This window comes from Andrena cerasifolii, chromosome 6 (genome assembly GCF_050908995.1).
Source record: "Andrena cerasifolii isolate SP2316 chromosome 6, iyAndCera1_principal, whole genome shotgun sequence".
Taxonomy (NCBI): Eukaryota; Metazoa; Arthropoda; class Insecta; order Hymenoptera; family Andrenidae; genus Andrena; species Andrena cerasifolii.
The window spans coordinates 17,961,024-17,987,999 of record NC_135123.1 but is presented as its reverse complement, the minus strand read 5'-3'; the positions used below and the strand labels follow the sequence as shown (position 1 = coordinate 17,987,999).

At 41.5% G+C, this 26,976-nt stretch overlaps 1 protein-coding gene across 5 annotated transcripts in view; it reads left to right on the top strand.

Moving 5' to 3' along the window:
* LOC143370019 (uncharacterized) overlaps positions 1 to 26,976 on the top strand; it is a 170,545-nt gene that overhangs the window by 115,722 nt on the left and 27,847 nt on the right. For 4 of the 5 annotated variants that reach the window (XM_076814604.1, XM_076814601.1, XM_076814603.1 and 1 more), the window contains 3 exons: positions 4,474 to 5,367; positions 7,548 to 7,628; positions 25,012 to 25,342. In XM_076814604.1, coding sequence (XP_076670719.1) covers positions 4,474 to 5,367; positions 7,548 to 7,628; positions 25,012 to 25,342 — 1,306 coding nt within the window. The remainder of the gene's footprint in view (positions 1 to 4,473; positions 5,368 to 7,547; positions 7,629 to 25,011; positions 25,343 to 26,976) is intronic. The other variant, XM_076814602.1, reaches the window with a different exon arrangement.

Genomic DNA, 26,976 nt, shown 5'->3' with positions numbered 1-26,976 from the left:
ATGGGAACGTGAATTACATATTTCTTTCGCTTGCATCCGACACGCGAGAAGCCCAAAAATTCGAGCAACTGTGTGTCAGTGGTGAATTTTTAAAGCATTCCCCACTGACCATTTCACGATGAACTTATTTCCGTAGAAACTGAGCACGGAATTGGCGATCGAAATACATTTTCAGTTTTTCGTTCTAATTTGTCCTTTAAGATTTCTCCACACGGGACGCTTCTGTGATTAACGAACAATGCTTCAGGCAGATTCACAAATTTCCTATCTGTTTCTATCTTTGTTAACCCTCTGTGGTCGCATCTTATTATAACCACAAATAGGTCACACGGGGTTCACTGCACCCCAGCGTCATTTTTCACTTACCATTTCCGTATTTTTGAATCTTTTAACTTTTGAGTGATACTTGTACGTTCGTAATACTCATACGTCTTTTCTGGAAATATAAATTTTCATGTGATGAACTCTGTAGTTGAAACAATAGTTGAGGAGAAACGCGATTTTTTGGTTAAAATTCGCCAAATTTAAAAATTTTAATATCAAGGTCTATAAATTCACAAAGGAGGGGCATTTGAACTCGAAAATTGCCTGGGATACGACCACGAAGGGTTAAACTAATCGTGCTTCTTGACGCCTGGATCGATAGCACTCGACCCACAATTCCAATTCGAAAAATGAAGTTACACGCATAACGTGGTTGAACGAACGTAACAGTCTTTCATGAACAAATTTGTGAGTGACTTTATATCTGAAACACGATTTGCGGAGCACAGAAATGTCTCGTGCGAGGAGGCCTGTACGCCTGAAGCGAAGAGATCGTGGTTGGTAATGCATTAAACGTGTCCACGGAGCGCAGCACCGTGCAGTGCATGAGAAGTTAGAATGCAAGGATCGTAGAATATTTTACAGAAGCGTAGTTGCAACGAAGTTCGCGAAGTTTCTGATTGAAAATTTTCTAGACTGACACCTCGCGCCTAAATAGTTTAACGAGGAGCAAGGAGCAAAAAGAGAGATCAATGGCTAAGTGTTCTAGAATAGACATTTAACAGAGTTGGGCATTCGCTAAATAAAAAAATTATTTCAATAACGAATAAAATAAAAGTTACTTTTACTCTCGATTATTCGACGGATAAACTTAATTTTTTAACTTTAACTTATCCGTAAGTTTCGACATCGAAGAAAGTCGAAGTAGAAAATTTTATTCGACGCTGAAGTTGAAACGCTGGACGAATAAAAAAATTAACTTTATTCGACACGCGACGAGTAATTGTTGTACCTTTTTATTCGTTATTCTAAATTTTATTTAAATAAAATTTTTGCCCATCTCTGACATTCAAGTTGCCCCTATGAATACAATGCTCCATTTCTCGAACGAATGCTAGCGCTTGACACTGTTCGCCCCACTTGCTTCCCTCCCATCAGCTCGTCTGACGAAAAACGAAAAGGTCTGCTTCCGAAACATACCTAGCTCGTCGAATTTCTAGCTACACACTCGACACACCCGCACACGCACACTAACTCCACGCCACGATACACTTAACATGTGTGTGTTAACGATTAAAGAATGCGTAGTGGCATAAAAAAGTTTATTAGTTTCATTCTGCCTCTGTCTAACGTACTTGACAACTCTCTCGATGTTTCTGTCTCTGTCTGTTTGTCTATATCTGTCTGTCTGTCTGTCTGCCTCTCATCCATCTGATGCTCTGATACTGAACTGATCTTACTCGATTCTCGCTCACTTCTTATTTCAAGCAAGAATCACCTATCCATCTGTCTTACATAGAATTAGAAAGAGAGAGAGAGAGAGAGAGTGAGTGAGAGAGAGAGAGAGAGAGAGAGAGAGAGAGAGAGAGAGAGCTAAGGGATGACGGAGGGCGATGCGTCGCCGACTGTGATTTCGCAAGGGAATGGTGTGTTTCTTTCGTTTCGATGGGTTTGGCGAATGGAACGAAAGTAGGATTATTCATTTGTCTGCTTGCAGCAACCATAGATTATGTATACGTGTATTCATAGAGGAAAGTGTGGAACGAGATGTGTCGGGGGGTGTGCCCCTTGCAAGAGGATTACGCGATACATGTGTGAACGTGTCGTGCATGGACTATGGTTTGTAAGAAGGTTCGATGGAGTACTGGAAATGCCGGAAAGGTTCGACACCGTTTAGTGCATCGTTGTTTTGTTGTTTAATGGGAACGGTTTGCACGATGCACCGCGCGGTAGAGACACGCGGGGCACACGGTATGCGCAGCTGAGGCGGCATATTTCTGGGCATTAACTATTTTAGATGGCGAACGAGTTGTTTGGTTGGATAGATCTATGCATACTGTACGTTCACCTTTGGCTTTCAGACGTGTTTCTACTAATTACTTAGCCTGTTGTTTTCGAAGAAGTTTCGAGCGGGGGTGATTTTAATTGGAATACTTTATCGCCGTCCGCGAGAAGCAGAAGCCTGAAATCTTCGTGTCGTTTAAAGGCACCCATAAATTCTCGCAGGAGCTTACGACAGTTTAAGAATAGCCGCGCGAGGCTGTACTTGCTGTACTTAATTATGCACAGGGTTGGCACGTAATTCGTGGTATAATCGAGAACGAGACTTGGATACAGTTCTTTCATTCGAGGCTTCTTTTGTATGAAAATCATATTAAAACGGGAGTATGAAGCGCATATAGGTGCACCCAGCGGGATAAGTCTCTATAATTTATTATTCCCATTTGTCTCTCTTACCTTTCTTCTTCTCTTTGAGTCTACTTGACGGGAGATAATTCTCATTTTCTTTATGTCTTTCTTTTACTACGTTTGTACTTTTAAAGGGCCATAGATAGCCGAGGAAAAGAGTTTGATTAAAAAGACATAATATATTTTCGCTTCTAATAAAGACTTTGGTTGAATAAAGCGAACGAATTTTCGCGGACACCAAAATACAAAACATTAATTAAACACTAGCAGAATTTAATAAAAAAATTATCAAAGTTGTCCTCGTTATGTAACGAAGTGAACACTATTTGGAATAAAATTGACTTTAGGAGAAGGGGAAAAAAATAAATTTAATGACATGAAACAAATTGAAGGTAGGTAGGTTCGAAATAATAGTAGCAGCTTTATAACACACTGGCGTGTGAGGAAAAAGATGTGAAATATTAAAAGTAGAGTTTATATGCAATAGTAATGCGTAAAGGGTGCGATTCAGCGTTCTGAAAATCAGCGCATTCCCAGGGCCGGCCTTCTCTATGAAAGGGCCCGAATGCAAGAAATATTTCGGGGCCCCAAACAATTTCTGAACGGTAAAAAGGCATAACATTTTTTCACAAAAAAAATAATAATAAAAGGAATAAACGTTACAATATTTAAATATATGATTTATTTATTGCCATCTCATTACCTAATAATATTAGATTATTATATTATTATATTAGCATTTCTTTTTATACCTTGGTATAGTTACCACAACCGCAATCGTGATGTGTCCGTAGTATTCTGTGTTTTGAGAATGAAGTTCAAGTTGGTTTATAAAATGAAATCAATTTTAATTAAATAAAAAAATTGAATTCTCATCTTTTCTTTTCTCTTTTCTTCTTTGGCCGACCTTGGCTATTCCCTTTACCCACAAAATACCTTTTCGAACACTAGTGTCTAACGAGTACAGTATTAAATACATTGTAAGAGAGTCAAATTAAAGAGAAAGCTATTCAGAGAAGACCGAGAATTCCACTTTATTGAGTCTTCTCCTATAACAAGAAGACCAGTAACTGGAAATTGGAAGTGGCGAATGCCAAACGATCGTGCGAGTCCCCAACGGTCCCACGGTATTACTTAACGTCTTTGAACTCGGAAGTGGCTATACTGTGCAGTCTTTACTGCCTCTGCCGTTCTGGTCCATCATACCTTGCCCCTGATTTGATAACCCAAATTTGCTGCTTTCGGAGAGAACGCGAGGAATGAGTATCCATTATCAGCACTCGCTACGATTCTAAGGAGCCAGAACGGAAAATAAAAATACTAAAATAAAATAATTTGAGGACACACAGTGCGCGAAAGATTAAATTGTTACCATTATCGTTCTACAATTAAATTCAAAGAGATTGTGATACAGTATTTAACTTCAATTTTTGACGTCGTTCGGATCAAGTAATTGTTAACATAATTGTAACAGAAAGCATAATTTTCTCCGCAATATCCCCGAAGCTTTGCAAGTTTGAAGACATTCGAATGTAAAACGTCATACAAAATGGCAAGTCTTTAAAGTTCGTGACGATGAAGCTTTCTACAAGCTACTTTATATCCTCCTCGCTAAATATCAATCCACCCAAGTCCCTAGGTAAGCACAGTATCCGCAATCTTCGTGATCTCGTCGAGCTCGAGGTGACACTCCGGCTCTAACATAATAGTATACCAGAGGCCACCTTCAGAGACGTAGCGCTCGGCCCCGGTCGTTCAATCCGTCCTTGACTGGCGACCCATTCCTCTTTCTGTTCCCAGAACGAAAAGCAATCAACGATGGATGAAACTGCGCACCACGGTCCAGATCTCCTCCGCGATCTCGACGATCCAGAAGAAGCCGCCGCTGAAGCGCGAGGACTCGTTCCTGAAGAGGTTCTCCACCAGGCAGATCCCCGAAAGCCAGGAGACGTTGGACACCGGCGAGGGCGAGGGAGACGCCGCCGACGACAAGGACGCGAGCGGCCGGCGTCGAAGGCGGCCGCGGAGGCCTCAGAGACCGCCGAAGACCGTGGTGAATCCCGACGAGAACTTCTACTACTACTGGCTGATGCTGCTGTCCGCCTGTGTGCTCTACAATCTGTGGACGCTGATCGTGCGGCAGAGCCTGCCGGAGCTGCAGGAGCTGGCGCCAGCGGGATGGCTGGCCTGCGACGGTTTCACCGATCTGGTGTTCTTCCTGGACGTGGCCGTGCAATTCCGCACCGGATACCTAGAGCAAGGCCTGATGGTCTACAACAGCAAGAAGCTGGCCGGCCACTACCTGAAATCCAAGTCGTTCGTGCTGGATCTGCTGGCACTGCTGCCGCTGGACCTGCTCCAAGTGAACCTCGGCAGCAATCCCATGCTCCGGTTCCCCAGGTTCCTAAAGATCTACCGCGTGTACAACTACTACTACATGGTCGAGTCGCGGACCGTCTACCCGAACCTGTGGCGGGTGCTGAATCTCATCCACATACTGCTGATACTGGCCCACTGGTTCGGCTGCTTTTACTACTTACTCAGCGAGGCGGAAGGGTTCCAGGGGGACTGGGTCTACCCGTACAGGCCCGGCGAGTACGCCACCCTGACCAGGAAGTACCTCGGCTCGCTGTACTGGTCCACCCTCACCCTCACCACCATCGGCGACCTACCCACGCCGGAGACCAACGCCGAGTGAGTGACATGTCTCTTCGACCGTACACACACGCACGCATATTACACACGCGAGCATTTCCATTTCTCGTATTTGACCGCGCCTTCGTTTTGGCTCGCCGCGACGGTCAGCTTAGCAGCCCCGCGCGTGTCCATATCGGGCCGCGGCCAACTCTACCAGATTTCACTCATCGACTCGAGGCTTCAGACTTGAGAGAGAATGGGATGCCGGCATGTCGTTGCCCGAATTTTCCCGCGTGGAGGAACCAGTTTTCACGGAACGTTTAGCTCGCAATATGGATTTCATTCAACTTTGTATTTTTGGTAGGGGGTTGCGTGTGCCTAGAGTTGGTGCTTTTCAACGAGAAGCATGATCTATATCTATGGTCGTGTTTCAGTATTGCTGTACAGGGTGTTTCAGAATTGGTGGATGGGGGTGTTGAACTGGATAATGAAATTAGCAAAATGGACGAAAAAGTATTAATCGGGGTAATACATTGTTTTTCAAATCTTCCATTTCTATACTTTGGTATTTAAGTTCTTTATATGATTATGCATATTGCAGAGTCAGTGACTTATAAATAAGTGATCAATTCATTTGCATTTTCAGTAAAATCACTTTTAAGGGTCACTCGTGATCAGTGGCTCACTTAGAATTTATTCTTGGGGAGTCGAGTTGAACGCATACAAATATTTTTAATGAAAATTCAATACAACTCATTAGGTGATTATACAAATTTATTTAAAGAATAAATTCCAGCTTTCTTTTCTTTTTACAAAGCTCTAGAATTACTTCAGTCGTGGTTCATTAATCTCTTTTTCCGTTTTTAATCTTGGGGACAGCTGAGTTGAACGGATACAAATATTTTTAATGCAAATTCAATGATTACAAATTTATTTAAAAAATGAAATCCAGTTTTCTTCTCTGTTTACAAAGCCCCCTCTTTGGGGAGTGCCAGGGCTCCTCAGCCTCCTTTGGGTGCGCCACTGATCGTGGTTTATTTTAAATAGTAGTCGTACTGAAATTTTTTCCTTTCGAGACCGAAATTGTTGATACTCTAAAACTGTTTGAGGTATCGTATGACGAACACAGTTTACAAAGTAAACAATTGAATCTCGAAAATGACTAATCTGCGAGCCTATAATTACTTGCCACTTTTTGTACACTTTTGTGAGATTTCTTGGATGGCTAAATCTGTACGTACGATTCTAGAATACCATATGCAAAGAGAATAAAAATAGTAGCAACCTGAGAAAAAATAAAAGAAGAAACTTAGAGTAAAGTAAAATAACACATGATGGAAGAAAAATATTTAGCTGTACAACAGCTGGAACATTTTCAACTTAAATCCAGTATTAACTCTGTAGGTTTAGCGCAAAGACAAGCAAGCTCAAAACTGGAATCGAATAATCGGGGAAAACTGATGAATATCGAGGGGCAAATCCGGCTGTTAGCTTTTTGTGCCCCTTCGTTCGCCAATTATCCTTCGAAATGGTTTTTCCAATAAATTCGATAACACGAATGCAGCCTAATAACGTCACGCGTTCAAATTTTCCATTAATTGCCCTCAAACGCTTCAATCACAAGTATAAAAAGGGAGGAAAAGGACGAAATTACCTTGCACACCCGTCTCGTATAAGCTAACGCGATTAAAGCCGATAGCGTCTTTTGCGATAAAATCCACTTTGAAGCGTGCAAAGGAAAACCGACTTCATTAATTTCTTCGCAAAGAATGATGCTTTGCTAACCAATTATCAATCTTCCAACCACGCAGTATGGATTTACAACCCAGTTAACCTAACGCAATAACATTCCGCATTCGATGTCATCTGGGAATCCTATTATTCGATTTAATCTTTGACCTGCACTATAACAAAATACCAAATTAACATCATCTACAGCAATACTGACAGACCCAACAAATTTTTATTTCCACATCAGGTTCTACGGAAGAAAATAGAACCAACTAACTTGGATAAATATTTAGTTTCGCGGCTATTAGCTGCGTTTAACGAAACAGCAGTTCGACGCTAAAATAGATCGACATCAGTGAACACGATGCACTGGATCGCGTTTTTAAGCGCTGCAGGGGAAAAAAGGGCGCGCGACGATTTCCATTCCCTCTGAAGTGAAGTCTCTAGCGAATTAGCTGCCTAGGAATTAGACTCGTGAAGCGGCCTTGTTGTTGTTGTGTTGGCAGAGTCGTAGCGGGCGGCAATCCCCGGAGCCTCGCTCGTCGTGGCCGACTGTCCCGGCTTCTGCAGTTCAAGCATAACGGAGGGTATCTGTATCGTTTCCAAAGCAAAGAGAAAGAAAGAGCGAAACGAGAGAACGCACAGAGAAAGATGATAGAGAGCGGGGAAGCGAGGCAAAAGGCCGTGAAAAATAAGAGGGATATCGAACGGAGAGGGAGGGCGTGCCAGGGAAGTGAGTGAGTGGGAGCGAATCGCGAAAATGACTCTACTTGGGATTCAGGCTGCGATCAGACGGGTGAATGTTGCATTGTGGGATGGACCGGGGTGGGGGAAGGGGGGGGAGCACAGCAATTGGAAGTGAAAGTGACGCGGCAGGGCGAGAACGTGAGAGGAACGATTGAAGCGGTGAATGGAGGGAAAGAGGATGTTCCGTGTGTATGTGTACGTGAAAAGGAAAAAAAGAACAGACGAAATAGATGAAATTGAAGGTAGAGAGAGCGTGGGCGAGGGAGCGAAGGGAGTGTGGATCGGTGAAGGGGACAAAGGGAATAGTTTTATTCCAATGCGTACGACGGGGTAAATTGCAAATTTCCTGGGTGGAACGAGGCGAGGGTGGCGCGAGTTTGAACAAAATGTCGAATTTGCATAGACATAGGTGGCATGAATTCAATTTGCAACGCTAATATTCGCCGGGAAGTCCGATTTGTCGGGCTGAGAAGGCGAGCCGCGCCATATGTTGACTCGTACTACTTAAGGGGCTCTCGTCGTCCATGGAACGCCGGCTCCACGCATGCGTTAACGATTGTTGATGCGCTAACAATTCGTACGAATATTTGTCGGATATAATCTCTGCAGGTTCGTTCTTTGGCGACGATATTCGATATTCGTTTACGAACATTCCTGATTTTATTGAGTACTTTTTCTTTTACAGAAGCATACAGAATGATGGTATTAATGATTCCTCTTTTAATTCTGCAAGAGCGTAATTGCGATTTAGCTTCACATGGATTACTTTGCATGCATCTTTATCATTATCAGTCGTGGATTTCTACATGGATGATTGTACTTGGAAGGTTCCCCGAAATTGGAAAACAGCCTCGGTACAAGCGATTATTCGTGTGCTATAATATGTGTTGGCTGTTCGACGCGAATATAAACCAGAGTTATACATTAACTAAATAAAAAATTATTTAAGTAACGGATGGAATAAAAGTTACATTAACTTTAGATTATTCGACGTCGAATAAAGTCTAAAGTCTAAAGTCTAAAGTCTAAAGTCTAAAGTCTAAAGTTAAGGTTAAAGTTAAAGTTATAATTAAATGTAAACTTGAAAAGTTTATTCGACTCTGAAGTTGAAACGCTCGGCGAATAAAAAGTTAACTTTATTCGTTGAATAAATAAATTAATCTTTATTCGTGGAAAAAAAGTTAACCCGGTTTAACTTTATTCGACGAATACCCGGTTTAACATGCCGAATAATTTTTTTAACTTTCATTCTTTATTCGAAATTTTTTTTAAATAAAACTTTTGGCTATCTCTGATATAAACATTGTAACCATGCTTACTTTAACGCGAGCATTGAATGAACTGCAAGGAGCCGACGTAGCTGTATACCTACTATCGCGCAACGTGTATGGAGTTAAGGGTACATTCTCGTGTAATTCCTTAAAAAATTTAGGATTGAAAAACATTTTTTTATTGTTCCTTCTGCGATGCAATCCTGAATAAATAGCCACAACTACGACGGTGGTAAATAAGAAACACTGTACATAAAAACAAAAGAACTAATTGACGGATTTAAAAAATTCTTGGGATTCTTTATCTAAACGAACTCACAAGCGTATTACCAACATTCATAAGTTTTGGTCCACTCAATTTGATTTTATTTAGTACAAAAAAATTACCGGTTTCCGGGCACCTTTACTAAACCATGTACCAATCATACTCATAGATTTTAAGAAAACCTTGTGATTTTTTATTTCAGATGCACCTATCTTTGCGTTTTTATCCCCGTCAGAGTTATAGCTATTTATTCAAGTACTACATCGGAGAAAGAACTATAAATTTTGTTTCATCATCTCAAAACATGTATATCTCAATACGAAAAAGACTTTTTAAAAAAAATCCTAAATTTGAGAGAATGTACCCTAAATAATCCGAAGAAACTTCCTTCGTACCATTTCAAGGTGTCTCCCATGGGCTCAGAAAATCCATTATCCCCCTGACTACCTGTCATCGCCGAAACGTAAAAGCAGAAAAAGGGCGACAGAAGAGACAAACTTGTCGCTTCGTTTCCGATCGCCACGGACGCCCTGGCGAATGTTACGCGACGTTCAAGGATTCGTGGAGCGCGTGCACGCACGGTGCCAAGGCCGGCTTTCACGCGCGCAAATCAGGGTATTCATGGTCTGCGGCTGGCGCGGGCTTTGACGGCGGGACAAGAGCCGGCAAGGCCGGCAATTACTCTTTGTCGAGAAAGGTGTCGGTAAATAAGTGTCGATGCTGCGGCGACACGCACTGGGAACGCCTTCCAATCCCGCGTGCGTTCGGTGTGATCGATGAACGTCGCCGCGGCGCCCCGTCTGCTTGCCCGCGAGCCGATAGCAGAAGAAGCGACGCGGCCGACACAATCGGGTGGGGAAAAAATTATGCGGGGGCTGGTCGAAAGGAGAGGATCCTAATGTCCATCTGAAGCGGACAGATAGTAGATAAGCGGCTACGCGTTAACGTCAATCATCCTCGATGGAGACGGTTTTTGCGGGACTGCCCCCCTCTCGACGACAAAGCTAAGAGTTTCCTCGACTCGTTCGAGTGGAAACGCGGATATGTGGAGCGGGGCTGGGCGATATTCGAATGACAACAAATGCCACTCGAGCGGGCTTCGCCTCGCGCGGAATGCCACGAAATTTCCGAATAAACGTGACGCCATTATTGCGTTAGCGGTTGAAAACTGCGGGCACGTCGAACTGTATGAATCGCCCAACGATTCATTCCGGAGTGACCATTATTTGCCACAGCGCGCCGGGAATGCCACGGTGGCCTGTGAATCAAGTGGAAACAGTGGTACAGTTAATTACCGCTTGTTCCGCGATTGCCGGTAGATACGTGACACCTCGGTAACCGTGCTTTCAATATAACCGCTGGCTGACGGCGCGCGTATTGTGCAGAAGCTACTCTTCTGTCTTGAATAAGCGTAGGCTTTTCCCCTTCGCTCGCCGTTAATGGAAAGCGTGACGCTTCGCAGCAACGGGGTACCGTGCGCGAGGGTGGAGGCATAATGCGCGGTTTAATTAATATAGGAATAAAATTCTGGGACAAAGGGGCGTATGGAGATTATCGTTTCAACCAATCTCTACAGTGGATGTATCAGTGTGGTTTGCTTTAAGGGCGCTAGGCAGTCGTTTTTGTCGAATACGAAGCATTTCTTCTTCATTTAATTGCAAATAAATAAATTGTTCCCATCAATTTAAGTGCTGAATTGAAATGTATTTCGTTTAAAAAACTTTTGGTAAAAGAATTATTTTGGATAATAATATAACGATAGAGTGATTTTAAATACTCGATGAAACGCTAATCGAGAACAAGTGTAGTTTATATTTATTACGCGACACGTATTCGCGTCACTCATTTTGGACTTCAGTTGGAAGTTATGTGGGCGGAAAGGAAATTTCCCGCATACTTCGCGTTTTAAAGGGGACAGATATGCCACGCGTTTATTTAGTTGAGATGCATAGAATGAGGGTGATCATAGACCACCCGCAATATTAATGATAATAATAATCATACTATGCCTGCACTGCATTAAGAACATATGGAGCACCGAGATTCGTAGTGGTGTAAGTCACTCGCATGGTGTTTCTCGTAAACTAATGTTTTGCGTTTACTGTTATAAAAAGACTCTACATATATATATATATATATATATATATATATATATATATATATATATATATGTATATATATATATATTGCAGCTGTGGGGACACATCTAATGGCTCAAAATACTATCATCATAAATATGTAATAATTTGAAAAATTTTAAGTTTTAATTTTTATTGCTTTTATTTCTTAGCGTCAGCAAATTCGTTGTATTAATTTATACCAGTATGTTTCGAAACACTCTGCTCTTGTTAATTAAGTGTTAAAGGGAGAGGTTTTTATTTCGCAGTCAAGAACGAAGTTATAACTTAATTCACTGAGAGAGTAAACAGATGGAGCCTTTAAGACTTAAAAACTGTTATTAACTGAAATTATCAAAATTTTGATTTACAGCACCCCTTCAATTATAATACAAAGGCTAGTTAAAACCAATCGTGCAGTCCGGCGTTTGATTTATGCGGTGATCAGGTTCACACGTTCAACGCGAAATTGTCGGCCACAAACTGGCACTGTCCATGGACGTCGAAGCGAAACCGCCCTGTGGTTTTGTTGCAATTCAGGGCACGGTAAAAACAGGTGTTTCTCGCGTGCTTCTCAATTCAAAGTGAGGTGCTATCGCGGTGTTTCAAGGAGGTGTTTGAAGCGACGGGAATTTTAAACGGGTGATTCAACGTCGAATCGATTACTTTTCGCACTCGATGCCTGTGGCTTTGATGAAATTGCAATACGCGCAGTTCCCGTGAAATTAGGGGAGGTTTGACTCATCGTTTCACTGCTTTTGAATTTCTTTAAAAAATCCAAGCTGTCAAAACTTGCAATCATTGCACATTATTTTTACGAAAATAGACTCCACAGGTGAATTTTTATCTCTGAAATTATCAATCGTATGAAGTTTATTCTTCTTCTACTGCATAGCTTTGTTAGTTTAATTGCTTTTTTTTTTTTAGATATTTCGGCACATTTCAAATACTTTATATGAACAAATGAAAAACAATCGTATCTGTAACTCTCCTTTAAATGAAACAAACTTTTAAAAACCATCGCTTCCAAATTCATCCCGATTTTTTTTAGGACTGATGTCAGGTTAACAGGTAACTAGCTGAATATACAATACAAATTCCCTCACAGCTACCCAATTTACACTAACGATATTTAAAACTGAACATTACCTTCCAATTATCCTCAGTGCTCTCTCCAAACTCACAATATGTATAGGGGAGAGTCCTGCAGTAATAGTCTAAAAGTAATGTACGTAATATGAAAAAATTATTTAATTACCTGAAAAATAAGAAATCAGCTATGAGAACTAACTTCTGTCGCAGTGAAATCCAGCGTAGACGTTAAACGGCTTATACAGGGCCGTTCCTGGCGGTGGTGCAGAAGGTGCTCCCGCACCTGGGCGGGCAAACCTAAGGGCGGCCGCAGGCCGTTTATTATATGTAAATTTTTGATTAATAAGAATAATAATCGAAACTCTTTTCCATGATAACTGTTTAAAATTATGTATGTATAGATATAAAGGTAAACACTGCATATTAAATTCTTAATTAAAGAATATTGAATTAATAAGGTTTTTGCACCTGAGCGGCCAAAACCCAGGAACGGTCCTGGTCTTATAACTCTGGTAATACTGAAGAAAAAAGAACGTCACTGGAATACGTTGCTCAGGACTATAGTATTTATTTATTTCTCCATCGATAGTGCAGTTAACTAACATTAGAAGCGAGATCTAGCTTTGCACTTTCACCACGCATTGACCAATCCACCCTCAATCGTCCAAGCCAACGCAGCGACGCTCGTTCTTAAATAACTATCGTCCACGCGTACATCTAAAAGCTTGAGGAGGATTGCTAAAAGGGGGAGTTCGGATGAAAGTTCGCGGTATTTCGAGGAGGCGACCACCCCTAGATACGTATCGACGAGGGGAACGCTCTTGCCGGAACGTGGCTGAAACCCATCCTTTATCGGTGGCATTTGGAATTCCGGCCTAGCCCTATTACAAATGGCCCGCGCCGCGGCCGACGACAGCCAGCTCCTAACCTAATTTGAATAACACCCCGGCGAATATTCTATCACGTGGCGGGGGTCAAAGCAGACCGGAGAAAGCCGCTGTCCGCTTCGTGGAATTTTCATTCATCCTTCGATCGACCGTATTAAGCTTGCCGGATGGTATTGTCGCGGCAGGTCGAAGCCCTTTTCCTCCAACTTGCTGTATTACAAGAGGAGGGTTTATCTTCGTCTCGAGAGAGATTTTGCCTCCTTCGAATTCAAACGAGCTCGACGCTTGACCCGTAACTACAGGCTGCCCTCCAAGTCGTGGCATTCTGCCTCGCGGAGATATAATGACGTCGTAAAAGTAGCGGGAGGGACGAAATCGGTAGCGCCTTTGAGTCTCTTGCAGACAGACCGAGAGTTCAGGGACGTCTTCAGCGTGCTTGTTTTGGATATTGATGATGCAAGGTTCTAAAGCCTGTAGGGAAATGATGAAATAAGTTCGCGAACGTGGTGTTGCTTTACAGGCCATTTGAATATGTTGGGTACAAGGGAACTGGCTCCGCGTGCAACAATCAGCGGGAAATATAGGAAGAAGTTTCTTGGGTTGTATGAAAGTGGAGGGTTAATAGAGAAGAGGTTCGGAAGCAACGAGTAGAGGGAAAAGGAAGTTCCTTCGACGAAAATTTGACGGCATTAGCCCGCTGCTAATACTTTTAACTCGACTCCAATTAGTGTTCGATACCGAATGAAATAAACCGTGCACTTCCGATACCGGTAATTTACCGAAGGTAAACTTCCCCGCTGCCGGTCGAGTCTTTGACATCGTTAACCTGATCTTCCGCCGGCTTGCGATCGTAGGGGTGGGAACGGACGGTACAGTGGATCTTATGTTCAATGTTACAAAGACATGGGAATTGGGAATTATTGTACTCTTTAGGGTTTTGTAGCCGAATGTGACACCCATTTCTTAAAAACATCATAACTCTTAACTGAGAAGATTTTTATTAAAATTCGATACACGGTTTAAAAGTAGAATATGTATTCCTTAGCAATCTACTGAAAAGTACCATAACAAAGATTCGATTTCTTCATAATAAAATAAAAACGAAAGTCATTCAAGTACGCAAATAAAAAAATGGGTTCCTAATATGAGATAGAGTTTGTTTTTTTTTCTGAAACTTATTTTTTCTTTCTTTTTTTATAAATTCGGCATGTGAAATCTATTTCCTCACTACCGCAGTCTTCGTGGGCCCACCACGCCCATCATAACACTTTATACGTACACTTTGTTCACCTAGCACATCTGAAGAATAAAGATCTGTGCAAAACAAGCACCCTGTATCATAATTTTCTTCCTTAATCACTTTCATCATTAAAGAACAATTTCTTCTTCACTCTCGTCAGTTGAACTTTCACGGGTCTCAGATTCGGAAACAATAACGTGGTAACTATTAAATAGCTTCGAAATTAAGTCTTCAGCTTTTAATGTAAGCCTTAAACTCCATTGCAAGTACTATACAACAGTATTTGTGAGAATCGTTATACACTTACCACTTTAGAGGTATTTGTAATTTAATTGAACCACTTCAAAAACTTTCCGCGTACTTCAGAAATATGTGCTTGCTCAAGACGCTTAATTGATTACAATCTAACCCAGGCACTGTGTGGACAAAACAACAAATACACGGTTAGTTAGTAAAAAAATAGCTTTTTGAATTTCTCCGACAGATGAGTTTTTTTCTTATGTTTACTGAACTCATCGTTAATCGCGAATGTATTCCTTCTCATCAATAAATATCATGATGAAAAAAGAAAGTTAGTAAAGAAATAGCATCGCTACGACATTCAAGAGTTCTCTAGCGGAGATAAGCTGGGGTCTCGTATTAGGTGAGGTTGCCATATTCGGCTACCGTTGGGGTTCATAGGGCCATATCTCCAAATCTAGGGATGCATAGATATTCTCAGAAAAAAAATTGTTAAACTGCACGTAATCTATTGCAATCAATATTTATTAAGAAACATATTTATATGTTGAGCAAATATCTATTTAACACTACGGGTCATTGTTATCTGAATCAATTTCAATCTCATGAGAACTGTTCACTTGGGCCTGTCAGGCCCTACGTGCGCACTGTAGGGTTAATTAGGAAAATGGAGAAGAAGAGAAAATTGAGAAAATAATATTATTTCTCCCAATAACAATTGCCTGTCGATAGCTTTTGCTTTCCCGTATGAGAATTATTCTAAAAATTTTCGTTTCGCGTTAGTAACAATAAAGCCTTCGGTTAAAAACAATGGAGCCTCAAGTGTATAGTATAAAAACGAACATCTCCGACACGTGTTGCTCTACGAGTTCAATCGTGATTGCAAAGCTACTGAACACGCTGGGTTACCACATTTCCCATTCCCTTCAAAACGTTTTGAGCGAAATTTCCTTCCACAACGATGAAGAGCTGCGAGACTGGGTCCAAAATTGATTTCAGTCGAAAACCTTGGAATTCTTCAAACGTGGATTTAAAAATTTTCCAGAGCATTGGAAAGAGATCGTGAACAATGGTGCAGCATATATAAGCTATTAAATGTTACTAAATATTTCTGGAAAAAAATCAAGGCTCCACATTCACAAGAAACTGCACGAATTTATTCGTAATATGTTAAAACCATAGAAGCGTTTATAATTGTTGTAAAATGAGGCTTTAGCTCTATGAAAAGCGCCATTCGCGAAGTAATACGAAAAATGGCCCCGCATGAGTGTAATGGGTGGTAAAGGGAATCTCGGGGAGCTTCTGCGCCCTTTAAAAAGAAAAAGGGGGGTGGAAACTGAGTCGAGCATAAGTAATTCGTTCCCGGCAGCGAATGAACTTTGGAAGGAACACTGCCCTGGCTGAAATATTCTATTACCAGTCCTGGGATTGTGCCGGCTGCTCGTACTTCTCCCCGAATTTACTGCGCGACGGTAATAACTCCTCCGTGGTGGGAGCTAGACGAGATGTCTCTACTTCCTACCCCCTCGCAATGAAACGTACTACAACGTGGACTACAATTAGACGTTTCTATCGAACAAAGCGGAGTGCTTGTCCAGAGAGCGGAAGGACCATGAATTCTTATCAAGTTCCTGCTTTGGAGAATCGCGAGGGTTTTAATCTACGCAGAAGGGAGGAGATACGGTTTGGGAATTTCGATAACTCCTGTGGGCATTTATTTAATATTGCCACGTTATGCGCGATATCATGCACTGGAATTAAATTTTAAGCCGGATTGTACAAGACGAAAACGAGAAGATATGCGATATTGAAATCCAATATGGTGGACACATGAATGCATAAATTATATTCCTTGTTTAATTCATTTCAGTGGGGAGGTTTGCCAATATCCAACTGGTCGCCTAAATCGTACCTCATCAATTTCTCAGTAATTAATTAATATAAACGACACGTAATACTAAAAATATCAAGTAAATGCGAAATGAGAAATGGAAACAAAACCTTTAGAGCTTACGCAATATTTTGTGGGTGTTATAAAGGTTGAAAAAAATCAGGGGTGATTGATGTAACTTTTTACCGTTTTACTTTAGCTGATAATAATCTAACAATGCAGTTTCATCCTATATTTTTGTGCTTTTCTAAAAGCGGGTTTATCGTAGAATATTTTACATCCATTTATTATAAAGGTTAAATCGATATTTATAAATAAATTTATCGTGTTTCCTAAATCGTACCTTTTACAGTACGTGACAAAAAAATGAATAAATTAATTAGTTGTGAACAAAAGCTTAAGCATCTAGTAGTAGGTGGCTAACAGACCAAGCTACAATACTCAATATTATCTTGCGTTCAAATTAGTACCAAACACGAAATATAACATAAAATATCGCGAGTGGTACGATATAGGCAACCCTCCCCCATAAGTTTAATGTGTGCGCGTTCTACGTTGTAACTCAGATCGAGAAATTTATGTTTAGTTAAATTTAGTACCATATCGCGACTGCAACGTTTACAAGTACCTCGCAACAAAACGCTAGATTATCTGAGAATTAATTACAGGCTTGTACAGCGACAGTCTCCAATAATTAATTCGTTAACGATCGTCCGTAGAATAATCCTGTCACATTGCGCGACTGCCACGGCAAGGCAAAATCGGTAGTAATACTCCCTTTACTCCGCAAAATATAAACAAAGCATCAGAAGTTTCAATTTCCTATGCAACCCGATTGGACTCTGCAGCATCCGCTGTTAACGTATTCCGTGCACCTGTAGAGGCCACTGCAATCTCCCTCCCAGTACGTGATAGCTTAATTCGGGACGTCAAAGGGTTAAATGGAGCCACTGCGCTAAGCCTGACAAAAAAGGATCATCGGATAAAAAAAGTATCTCGCCTCTGGTCGTCCCTTCTGTTCGCACCCTCGAGAATTCCAAGGAAAAAGTCTGAGGGAAGAAGAAAATTGAGTGCCATTCGATGAACCGCCATTCGATACCTACGTTTAATAAAAATTGCTTGGTAGACAGATCTTGATCAGATGGACACGGTGTCTCGTCCCTGATCCTCGCTTTCGCTCCCAACCTTTCTATGGAAGAAGTCTGGGGAAAGGAGAGAATTGACTGTCATCCGACGAAGCGCCATTTGATACCTACGTTCCCCGGCTGCATTTAATAAAAATTGCTTGGTAGACGGGACACGATCGCGTGGGTGCACCGATCGAACCTAATCGCCGCGGGAGAAATAAAATCAATCGAGCTTGGAAGCTGGCTCGTCGTAACTTTTCCCTGCCTTCCGGCTCGTGTAACTTGCAGCACAATATCCAGCGGTGGCCGGGAATCTTTGGTTTCGGCTGCGCATGGATTTCAGCGGCGGAACCGCGTCAACCGGATTAATAACGCACCGGCAAACACACCGGTCGCTCTGTATTTTCCACGGGAAAAGGAAGCCGGGCAAGCGGAAAACGCGACGACGAAACACGCCGCTGTCGTTCTAATACCGTTCGAGCATCGCAGGTGACCAATTGCCCGTTTCACCGCGCGTTCGAGACCACTGGTTACTGGCCTTAATTTTGCGAGGGGAAAAATGGAATTAAGGCTACGGCGCTCCTCTTCGCGACGCGACTAAAGCGTAATTAGATAAATGATCCGACTGCTGGACACGTAGGTACGAATGGGATCGTGAGTTTTTACTCCTCGTTGTACTACTAGGGACGAGAAACGCCGTAGACAGATTATACTGGGGTAGAATACTATGTTTATTTATATGTATCTGGAGGCCCGAAAAGGTATAGGTGACAATTATTCCAAATTTTTTCCCACGAAACGGTACACGTATTAATTACAATCTCCCAAATTTTAATCGAAGAGTGATAATAACGGGTTTTTCCCTTTCAGCCTAAACGGTGTATCTGAAAAGAAAATTGCAACAGATTTTTAAAATAGATTGAAAGCAAGGGTCTCTAACGTGTTCAGTTTTTTAAATATCAATTTTAATTGCTGGATATTTACGGCAAAGGATAATCTCAACATGTTGATTCTTCAAAAGATTGTGATTTCGTAAAAAATACTCTATTAAAATTTGGAGACCGTTAAGCACCTCTTTTAATTTATTTTCAAAATCCGTTGGGGTTTTTTCTCTGAAGATGCGACTATCATTTTTCAATGTAAATTTGGGAAAACCTGATTAATAAATATTCCAGTGACTAGCAAAGAAATTTCATATTATTTTCAACTATATCTTCTTTTAAAAAGATTCCAGAATTTGTGTTTCTTCGGGATTTTAGGTATATTAGTAGCATCAGTTATAACTAATAATTATTACGCTAAATCGAGGTGCCTTGACGTGAATTACCCGCTAACAATAACAAGGGAAATCGGTGAAATATCCAACACCAATTTATTTAGCTGGTGTTAGCCAAGTTTAGAGGATGAAACTACCCTTCAAAGTATCGCATCATGATGGTACCGTGGAAACTATAATATTAGGGCTAGGAAGAAGCTTTTTAACCAATTATTCTATGGCACTTTATGAAAAATAACATGGTGTGCACCAAAAATTGATCTCCGAAACACTTCAAATTCACAACCACATATATATCTTTGTAAGTTTGTATTCGTTACAACCAGTGAAAAAAAAATCAAACATAAATCTTGAATGAATTAATAGACACAATATTTAACCGGTTCTCCAAACATATTTCCTCTCCCAATTACTAATTAGACACTGCGTTACGAAAATCTTCGAACGCTCCAGATGAAAAACATTTACAAGCAAACCTTACAAATAAAATTCACAATATTATTACAAGCACGAGACGAAACTATGAACGTTAACCCTTCGTTGACACACCTCCTTTTTTTGAACAACTGCCATTATCATCTAAAGAATCCAATCGTCATAAAAAAAATCGTGGATCAGTTTTAAGGTCTCTTGAATATATTCCAAAAGTTCTTTTATTGAAATTTAATCACAGTTTTTGTAAAAAAAATTCTAGATTACCACGTGTCGATAAAAAACGAAGAAAATCTTTAAATAGTTGTAACTTTTACAAAATTCAACATTAGAAGCTAAAAATCTACAGAGTTGTTGCTCGGATATAATATTTTGAGAGAAAACATAGTTTGTAAATCAGCTTTGGAGAAAAGGTATTCATTTTGCATATAGAAGGTGCCACAAATTATCACGAACAATTCGATTCGCGTAGCCTATAAACCTGCCGCGCAAGCTATAAAATTCAAAAGACTCGCACAGGATGAGAGACAAGGACCTAGGCAAAGAGTTACACGAGTCCGGCCTGAAAAAGGTCGATCTCCTGAGAATTTAAATCCGGCCCTTTAACAGCGCGGAACGCGGAAGCCTCCTCAAGAGGTTTCTTACTTTCGAAGGCCTCCACCGCGGCACTTGGAAAAATAATTTCAGCGAAATGAAGTCGAGGAAATTGCTTTGATTAAAATATTGCAGATCCGAACCGAATGAGGCACTCGGGGCTGGTCGCCTGGGTCAAGGTCAGCCAGGATATTGTGTCTTAAATTGAATGGGAATGAGGGGCTTAGCAACTTGCTAAGTCTTCCGCTTTAATTCTTCTCTTTGGGGGGGGATTTCGAAAATAAAATGCCGGTTGTTCGTTTCGAAACGTACGACGGTGATGTTCCGCTCTAAAGGTCGCTCCTTCGTTATCTTCTGAAGAAAGTGCAACGTTCCTCGGAGAAAGAATTATGGCGCTAATGAATCATTTTCGTCGATTGCACGGCGGTGATAAGAATGCAGGAAGAATTGTGGAGTCGTTATTCGTAAGACGCAGACACGAAGAGAAATTCTTCGTGCGAAAATTTTGGAAATGTATAAATCTTCGTGAAATTTCAAAGGATCGTCCTAACGATTACTAAGAACATAATTGGTTAAGTCTAATTGTGGAAATTGTAGAAAACATTTCGTAACTAATGGATGCCTACAGAAATTGGAAATAATAAATATTCCATATCTTGGTTAAAATAATTAACACTTAAAATCCTAAATAACAATCATGCATTTATGGAGATTGTTTCATAGACCGTGGACTTGGGGGTGGTGCAATAAATATTTCCAGTACCCAGCATCAAACATACTAAAGTCACAATTTTCAAATTGAAAAAAGGACAAGCAATTGCGCCAAAATCAAAGAAGCAAATCTACTCGTCACTGAAACAAAGTAATTTGTACTATTCAGTTACGATACTCCTTAGTTCCGCATAGTTTAAGGGGGGATTACCCTCGTCAGCCCAAAAAACAGGCCGTTTTTTTGTTTAATTTTTTTATCCAAAAAAGGAAAATTTGAAATATATTTACGTAAAAAGAAGTTATAAATATAATTATGAAAGCGCGTACGCAATGCATTGTCTAATGATGAGCTTCATTCTAGACCGGTGAATTATCTAAATCACAAAGCAAAAGCGTTTTTATAATCTGTAAGACAGTTTCTATCTTGTGTCGGAAGCAGAATTTTGATAAAAAAATTAATACAATATTTATGTTGAAATATATGATTTTATCCTTTTTCTGTATGAAAAATATTTTTTATCTTCCTTTTAAGAATTTATATTGAAAATGCGCTCCAAGTACATTGTAGGGAATAGTTTCCTGCATCTCCCTGTAAATATGCATTCAAATCGTTGGAGCGGTTTTCGTGATTTTACGTTCACCGTTGTGGAAAGCGTTGTTTATGAGATATCGCGCTTAAAGTTGGACCTGCAGTTTTGTCGTACTTTACACATTAATAATTGCTACGTACGGGTTTCAATCGATGCCTGGTCCATACATTACACCTTCAGATACAGACACCTATAGATTGAAGTCTTCTATGGCCCTTCTTTTCTGTCTGATTTAAATTCTGCCTTCTTTCGTCGCATTACGTAGAAAAGCTAACGGAACGTGGAAAAATCCAAAAATGAAATTTTCGAAGATTTTCAAGGTATCCCACCCCCTTAAAAGTCGCAGAGAGGGGGCATATTATTCCAGACAGCAGGGGTCCTCCCTATCGTAAATATATTTCCCTCATACGCTGTGTCGAATCGATCCGAAAGCAGCCGTCATTAATTGTAAGATATACGTATATATATACCGATTCGTGACGCGTCGAGAAACGAAATATCCTCCCCCGGATGATTCCTTTTCTCCCCTGACCCGTCAGATCTAGTAGCGTTTTGGGGGCATCGGAGCTGACCCAGCGGATATTTCCAGCTCCTCGAGTCCTGGCAGCACGCCTAACGACACCGCCGCTTAATGACCAGAGATGTTAGTTGCACTCGGGGAAACTTAGAGCGCGGGGCACCCGGGGTTATCGGCAGAGGGGCGGGGTGACAGAGTCACGAGGGCAACGCGATGGGGCACGATCGAGGGGCAGGATTCTCAATCTAGAACGGGTCAAATTTAATTTGCTGTTAGCCCGGCGAGTGCGCCCTACGAATCGCAAATCGAATTTCCTCGTTTGCAGGCGACCTTAAGCCTCGGGGGCCGAGACTGTGTACTCGAAGATAGTTTGCCAACCTCCTCTACTTCTGCAATTTATTACTGAAAACTCTCGCCCAGCAGGGCTACTCGGCGATCTCGAGCCGATCGATGGCTATCACGTGATTACAAGCAACTGATTTTTGGATCGCGTGGATCGTTTCATTATGTTTGAGGGAGAATTAGAGTTTGTATTTTTTTTTTTTTGGATGTACAGTTTTTTCTCTCCGTGTACCTACTGCGCGATGTTCACGATAGTTCGCGTTGATGTCACTGCTTTCTTTTTTGTTTCTCTTTTTTATTTCCCAAGGGAAGTTAGGCAACCCGGAAATTCAGAAAATTATGCAACTTTGTGTACAAATAGAGTAATTCATCCGTAACATAAAACTATTTTTTTTGTTTTAGGGGGTGAAATCACCACTTGAAAAAAAGCAGAGTTTTCTTCATCGCGGAATATCTCTAGAACAAAAGTTGCATATCTTTTTTATAACTACAAATCTGCGTAAGAATAATTATTGAAAACGCCATACCTTTCAAGTTACCCCCACCATCAATCCTTAATTCTATAATTATTTCTCCGCAGTTTTGTAGATATAAAAAAAGATGGAAATTTTGTTTAAACTTCTTTTCGATATCTCTCACCGTTCTCGAGATATTCCACGATAAAGAAACCTCCGCATTTTTTTCAAGAAGTGATCTCACCCCTCAAAATCGTACTATGGCACCAACAAAAAACAGTTTTGTGTTACGGGTCAACTACTCTACTTGCAGACAAAATTGCATCATTTTCTGAAAATAGTTCTGTTATAAATAGATAAATTGAATATTTCATGGGCATCAGAAGCAGTGACTTGATTATATATATATATCAGGGGATTCCTCCGCCTTGCTGCTACGCTGAATGGCCCCCCTCCATACCTACCAGACTCTGAAGATTGCAGTGGATTCCTCTTTCTTCCCTTCTCTTTTCGACTGCGATCGTCAGAGTCTGCTAGATACGGAGGGGGCCGCTCAGCGTGGCAGCAAGGCGGACGTGCCCCCGGTGGCCAGCGAGCCACCAGTTAGTCAACCCTGATATGTACGATTGATATAAAGGCATGATATGATACATCACGTATTTAGGCTCAGCGACTAATCAGTAAGATGGTCACTCAAATAAGAGTTCCGTGAAATTTCCGTTCAATCAGAATTCGGATTGTCCTTTGACTGCGAATGCCCTGTCGTACGTGGAAAGAAAACTTGTGCGGGCTGGAGACAAGGGACGGACGGGGTAGCGGTATGAATGGTTAAAAAGTATAAAAACGGAGAGGCGGAGAACGAAGGAAGGGTGCGCGGTTCCGCTAGAGATCGCCGGAAGTACGAGGGTTCCAGAACGGAGGGAGGAAGAGGCAAGTGGGCGGAAGAACGAACGTAATATCGAAGAAGAAGGGTAGAAAGGACGCGAGAGTCGGCTCTCCTTCGATTGTATGTATGCGTACGATGTTTGTGCATGTGTGCGGGTGGTGTGGGCGTAAATGATGTCCGAGTAGCGATGCGTGATCGAAATGGGAGAAGAGGAGCAGAAGAACTGCGGGGGTGGTGGGAAATCGCTCAGAAAAATGTACGCCATTGCGAGGCAGAGGCGAGAACACCGAGATTGGAAAACAGAAAACATATATAGAACCGCCATCAACTCCCGCTCGAGAAACACGTTTCGATTTATTAGAATCTTCGCCGCAGACGTGGGACCGAATTCGTTAAGTTATGGTACTTTTCAGATTTCAAGGATTACCTATGTCGATTTGACATGGAATAAGTGAAAAAATGTTTTTCATTCAATCATTCGAGGAAGAATTTCTTTGTAATTATCGTTTAGCTGAGAGTAATGAAATAGAAATAGAGTACTGCATTAGCAATTGGCACTTTTGGTCAAATTGATGCGATCCCCGTTACTCGATCTACCAAAATACTTTGACTAAAATTTCTTCGCTCGAACGATGGCACAAGGAACACGAACTAACGAGAAAGATTGGACGGTTTGCTCTTTGTTCCACTGGAACCGTAAAACCCGAAATTGTCCGCGCTCGCGGCGCACCGGACGAATGGAAAAAAAGAATCCAATTTTCCATTCGTCGGTTCCCCATGAATATCCCATGAGACGGGGGATTCGAAGACCTTCGAAAGTCGAGCGACCTGTTTCAACGATCACGTTAAAACGGGCGAGCCAGACAAGTGTCCCAAAATCAGATCCCGCGAATTACAAAGAGCCCGCAATCTCTCTCGGGCCGTTCCCCTTACATTCTTCTGAGCGGCGAGGGGGCCAGGGGTTGGAGCGTCTGAATATCAGGATCGAGGGTGAAAGGGTGAATGGAGAAGTAAGTAATCGCGCACGGTGGGAGAACGTGAGTAAGGAAGGAACGAAGTTGAATGCGAGGGAGGTAAACGGAAGGAAGAGAGGAGGAAAGAAAGGAAGGAAGAAAGAAAGAAAGAAAGAAAGAAAGAAAGAAAGAAAGAACGAGAGAAGGAAGGAAGGAATAAGATGAGAGAGAGAAAGAGGAGAAAGGCTCCGGAGGGGGCCGCTCGTCCATAAACCGAGGACAGTGATCACATCCTCCTTGGACTGATCGGCTCTTTTTCTCGCTTCCTCATCCGCAGGTACGTCTTCACGATAGTCAGCTACCTGATCGGCGTCTTCATATTCGCGACGATCGTCGGTCAGGTCGGGAACGTGATCACCAATCGTAACGCGAACCGTCTGGAGTTCGAGAGACTCCTCGACGGCGCCAAGACCTACATGAGACACCACAAAGTGCCGGGCGGGATGAAGAGGCGAGTGCTAAGGTGGTACGACTACAGCTGGTCCCGCGGGAGGATACAGGGTGGCGGCGACATCAACACTGCGCTGGGGCTACTTCCGGACAAGCTGAAGACCGAGCTGGCTCTGCACGTCAACCTCTCCGTACTGAAGAAGGTCACCATCTTTCAGGTGAGCTCCTTCCTAGCTTTTCATTTCATTTGTCTGTCATCCAGGAGTTAGTGAGAATGCCATTAACCACGCGATGTAGTGATTTGTAGTGCGGACCTCTCTATATTCAAACGCTATTATCTACAAAACTGGTTGGAAGCACGAAAAAATGATATATACAGTAATTGTAGAAAATTGAATGCTCTTTTAATATTATTTCAACGAAATTTCGATAGGGCTTACCAGTGGCGGATTTAAGAAAAAAGGCCCAGGTGGCAAACGTTGAGGGGCCCATTTTTTCGAGAGTTTACTAAAAGTAGGTAGTTTACTAAAAGAGGTAAATGTGAAAAAAAAAGTGCTTGGATAAAATCATAATTTATTTTAAGGATGGGGCCCTGGTGGGACCGTCCGAGCAGGGGCCCGCCCTGTTAAATCCGCCACTGGGGCTTACCATTTTTGATAAATTCTTCAAATTCAAAACATTCATAAATTCTAAATTTTAAGGCTTGGTCTGCAGCCTTTTCTTTTGTCCGAATACAATAATCTTTTTCATTTTTTTATCAAACGGCTCCATTCTAGGAGGTGAGAGCAAAGAAATACAACAACAAAAAATCGACATGTATAAATAAGGGCTACCCTAACGAGGTACGGCGGAAATCTTTATCGCGGACTCTTCTACATAAATCGGGCTGGATTTCAGCAATGGCTTATAACATTGTTCCCCAGGTCGTGAATTGTTGCTGGATTATTGGCATAGGCCAGAGTTAATGTAGCCCCAAAGAAAAAAATCTACGGACGATTTTTTAGTTAAATCGCACGATTTTTGCGGCCAGTTAACATCGCCACTTCTCGGCGTAGTTAGTCACCCAAAAATTGAGTCTCTCGGCTCGGCTTCTGCAGTCGAAACCGTGGAGGCCATTTGAACGATGTTCTTTTTGAAACACAATGGCATTGAATGTACCTTAATCCGCATAAAAATTTCCTCCATATCTCACACGCACCACTTTTTATTCAATTTTAAAGATCGAGAGCCCTTATTGAAAGATCCTTTATAAGGTAAGTGCACCTAATTTCGCCTACCCCAATTCAAATCGTTCTCGATCGAGGGGCAATTGATATTTTTCTTTCTAATTAGTCTGAGATGAAAAAGAAATGATTTGTGTTTCGTGTACGGCAGTCGTTTAAATCTAAAGGTTTTCAATCGCGAGTGGGGCAGAGCAAGACAAACAAAAATCGGGTTGTTGAAAAAGTGCACATAGGATAAAATGAGATTAAATGGACTTGTGCCAATTTCAAAACGAGCAGCCCGTGTCTTGCGATATAATTTCATAGGTTTCGCGTGTATTAATCAAGTTTAAAGGCAATTGGTCAACCCGAGGGTAGTTTATAGGAAAAGCTTTCATTCGCGGCATCTCTATACTTTATAGAGCTTAATTAAACGATACTTAATTACAAGTTATTTGTCGGAATGGAAGGGTGATTCGATCGTTTTGGCCACGTGTGCGAAATTGTCTGGAAAAACGTATGAGAAGGTTCGGGGCTTGGATAAATACAGTCTTTCGTGCTCTTTGATGAAAGATACATCAGTGATCGAAGCGAAACAGGGGAAAAAAGAAGAAGAGGTATAAGAACTATGTGCCTGCAGGAATAGGACG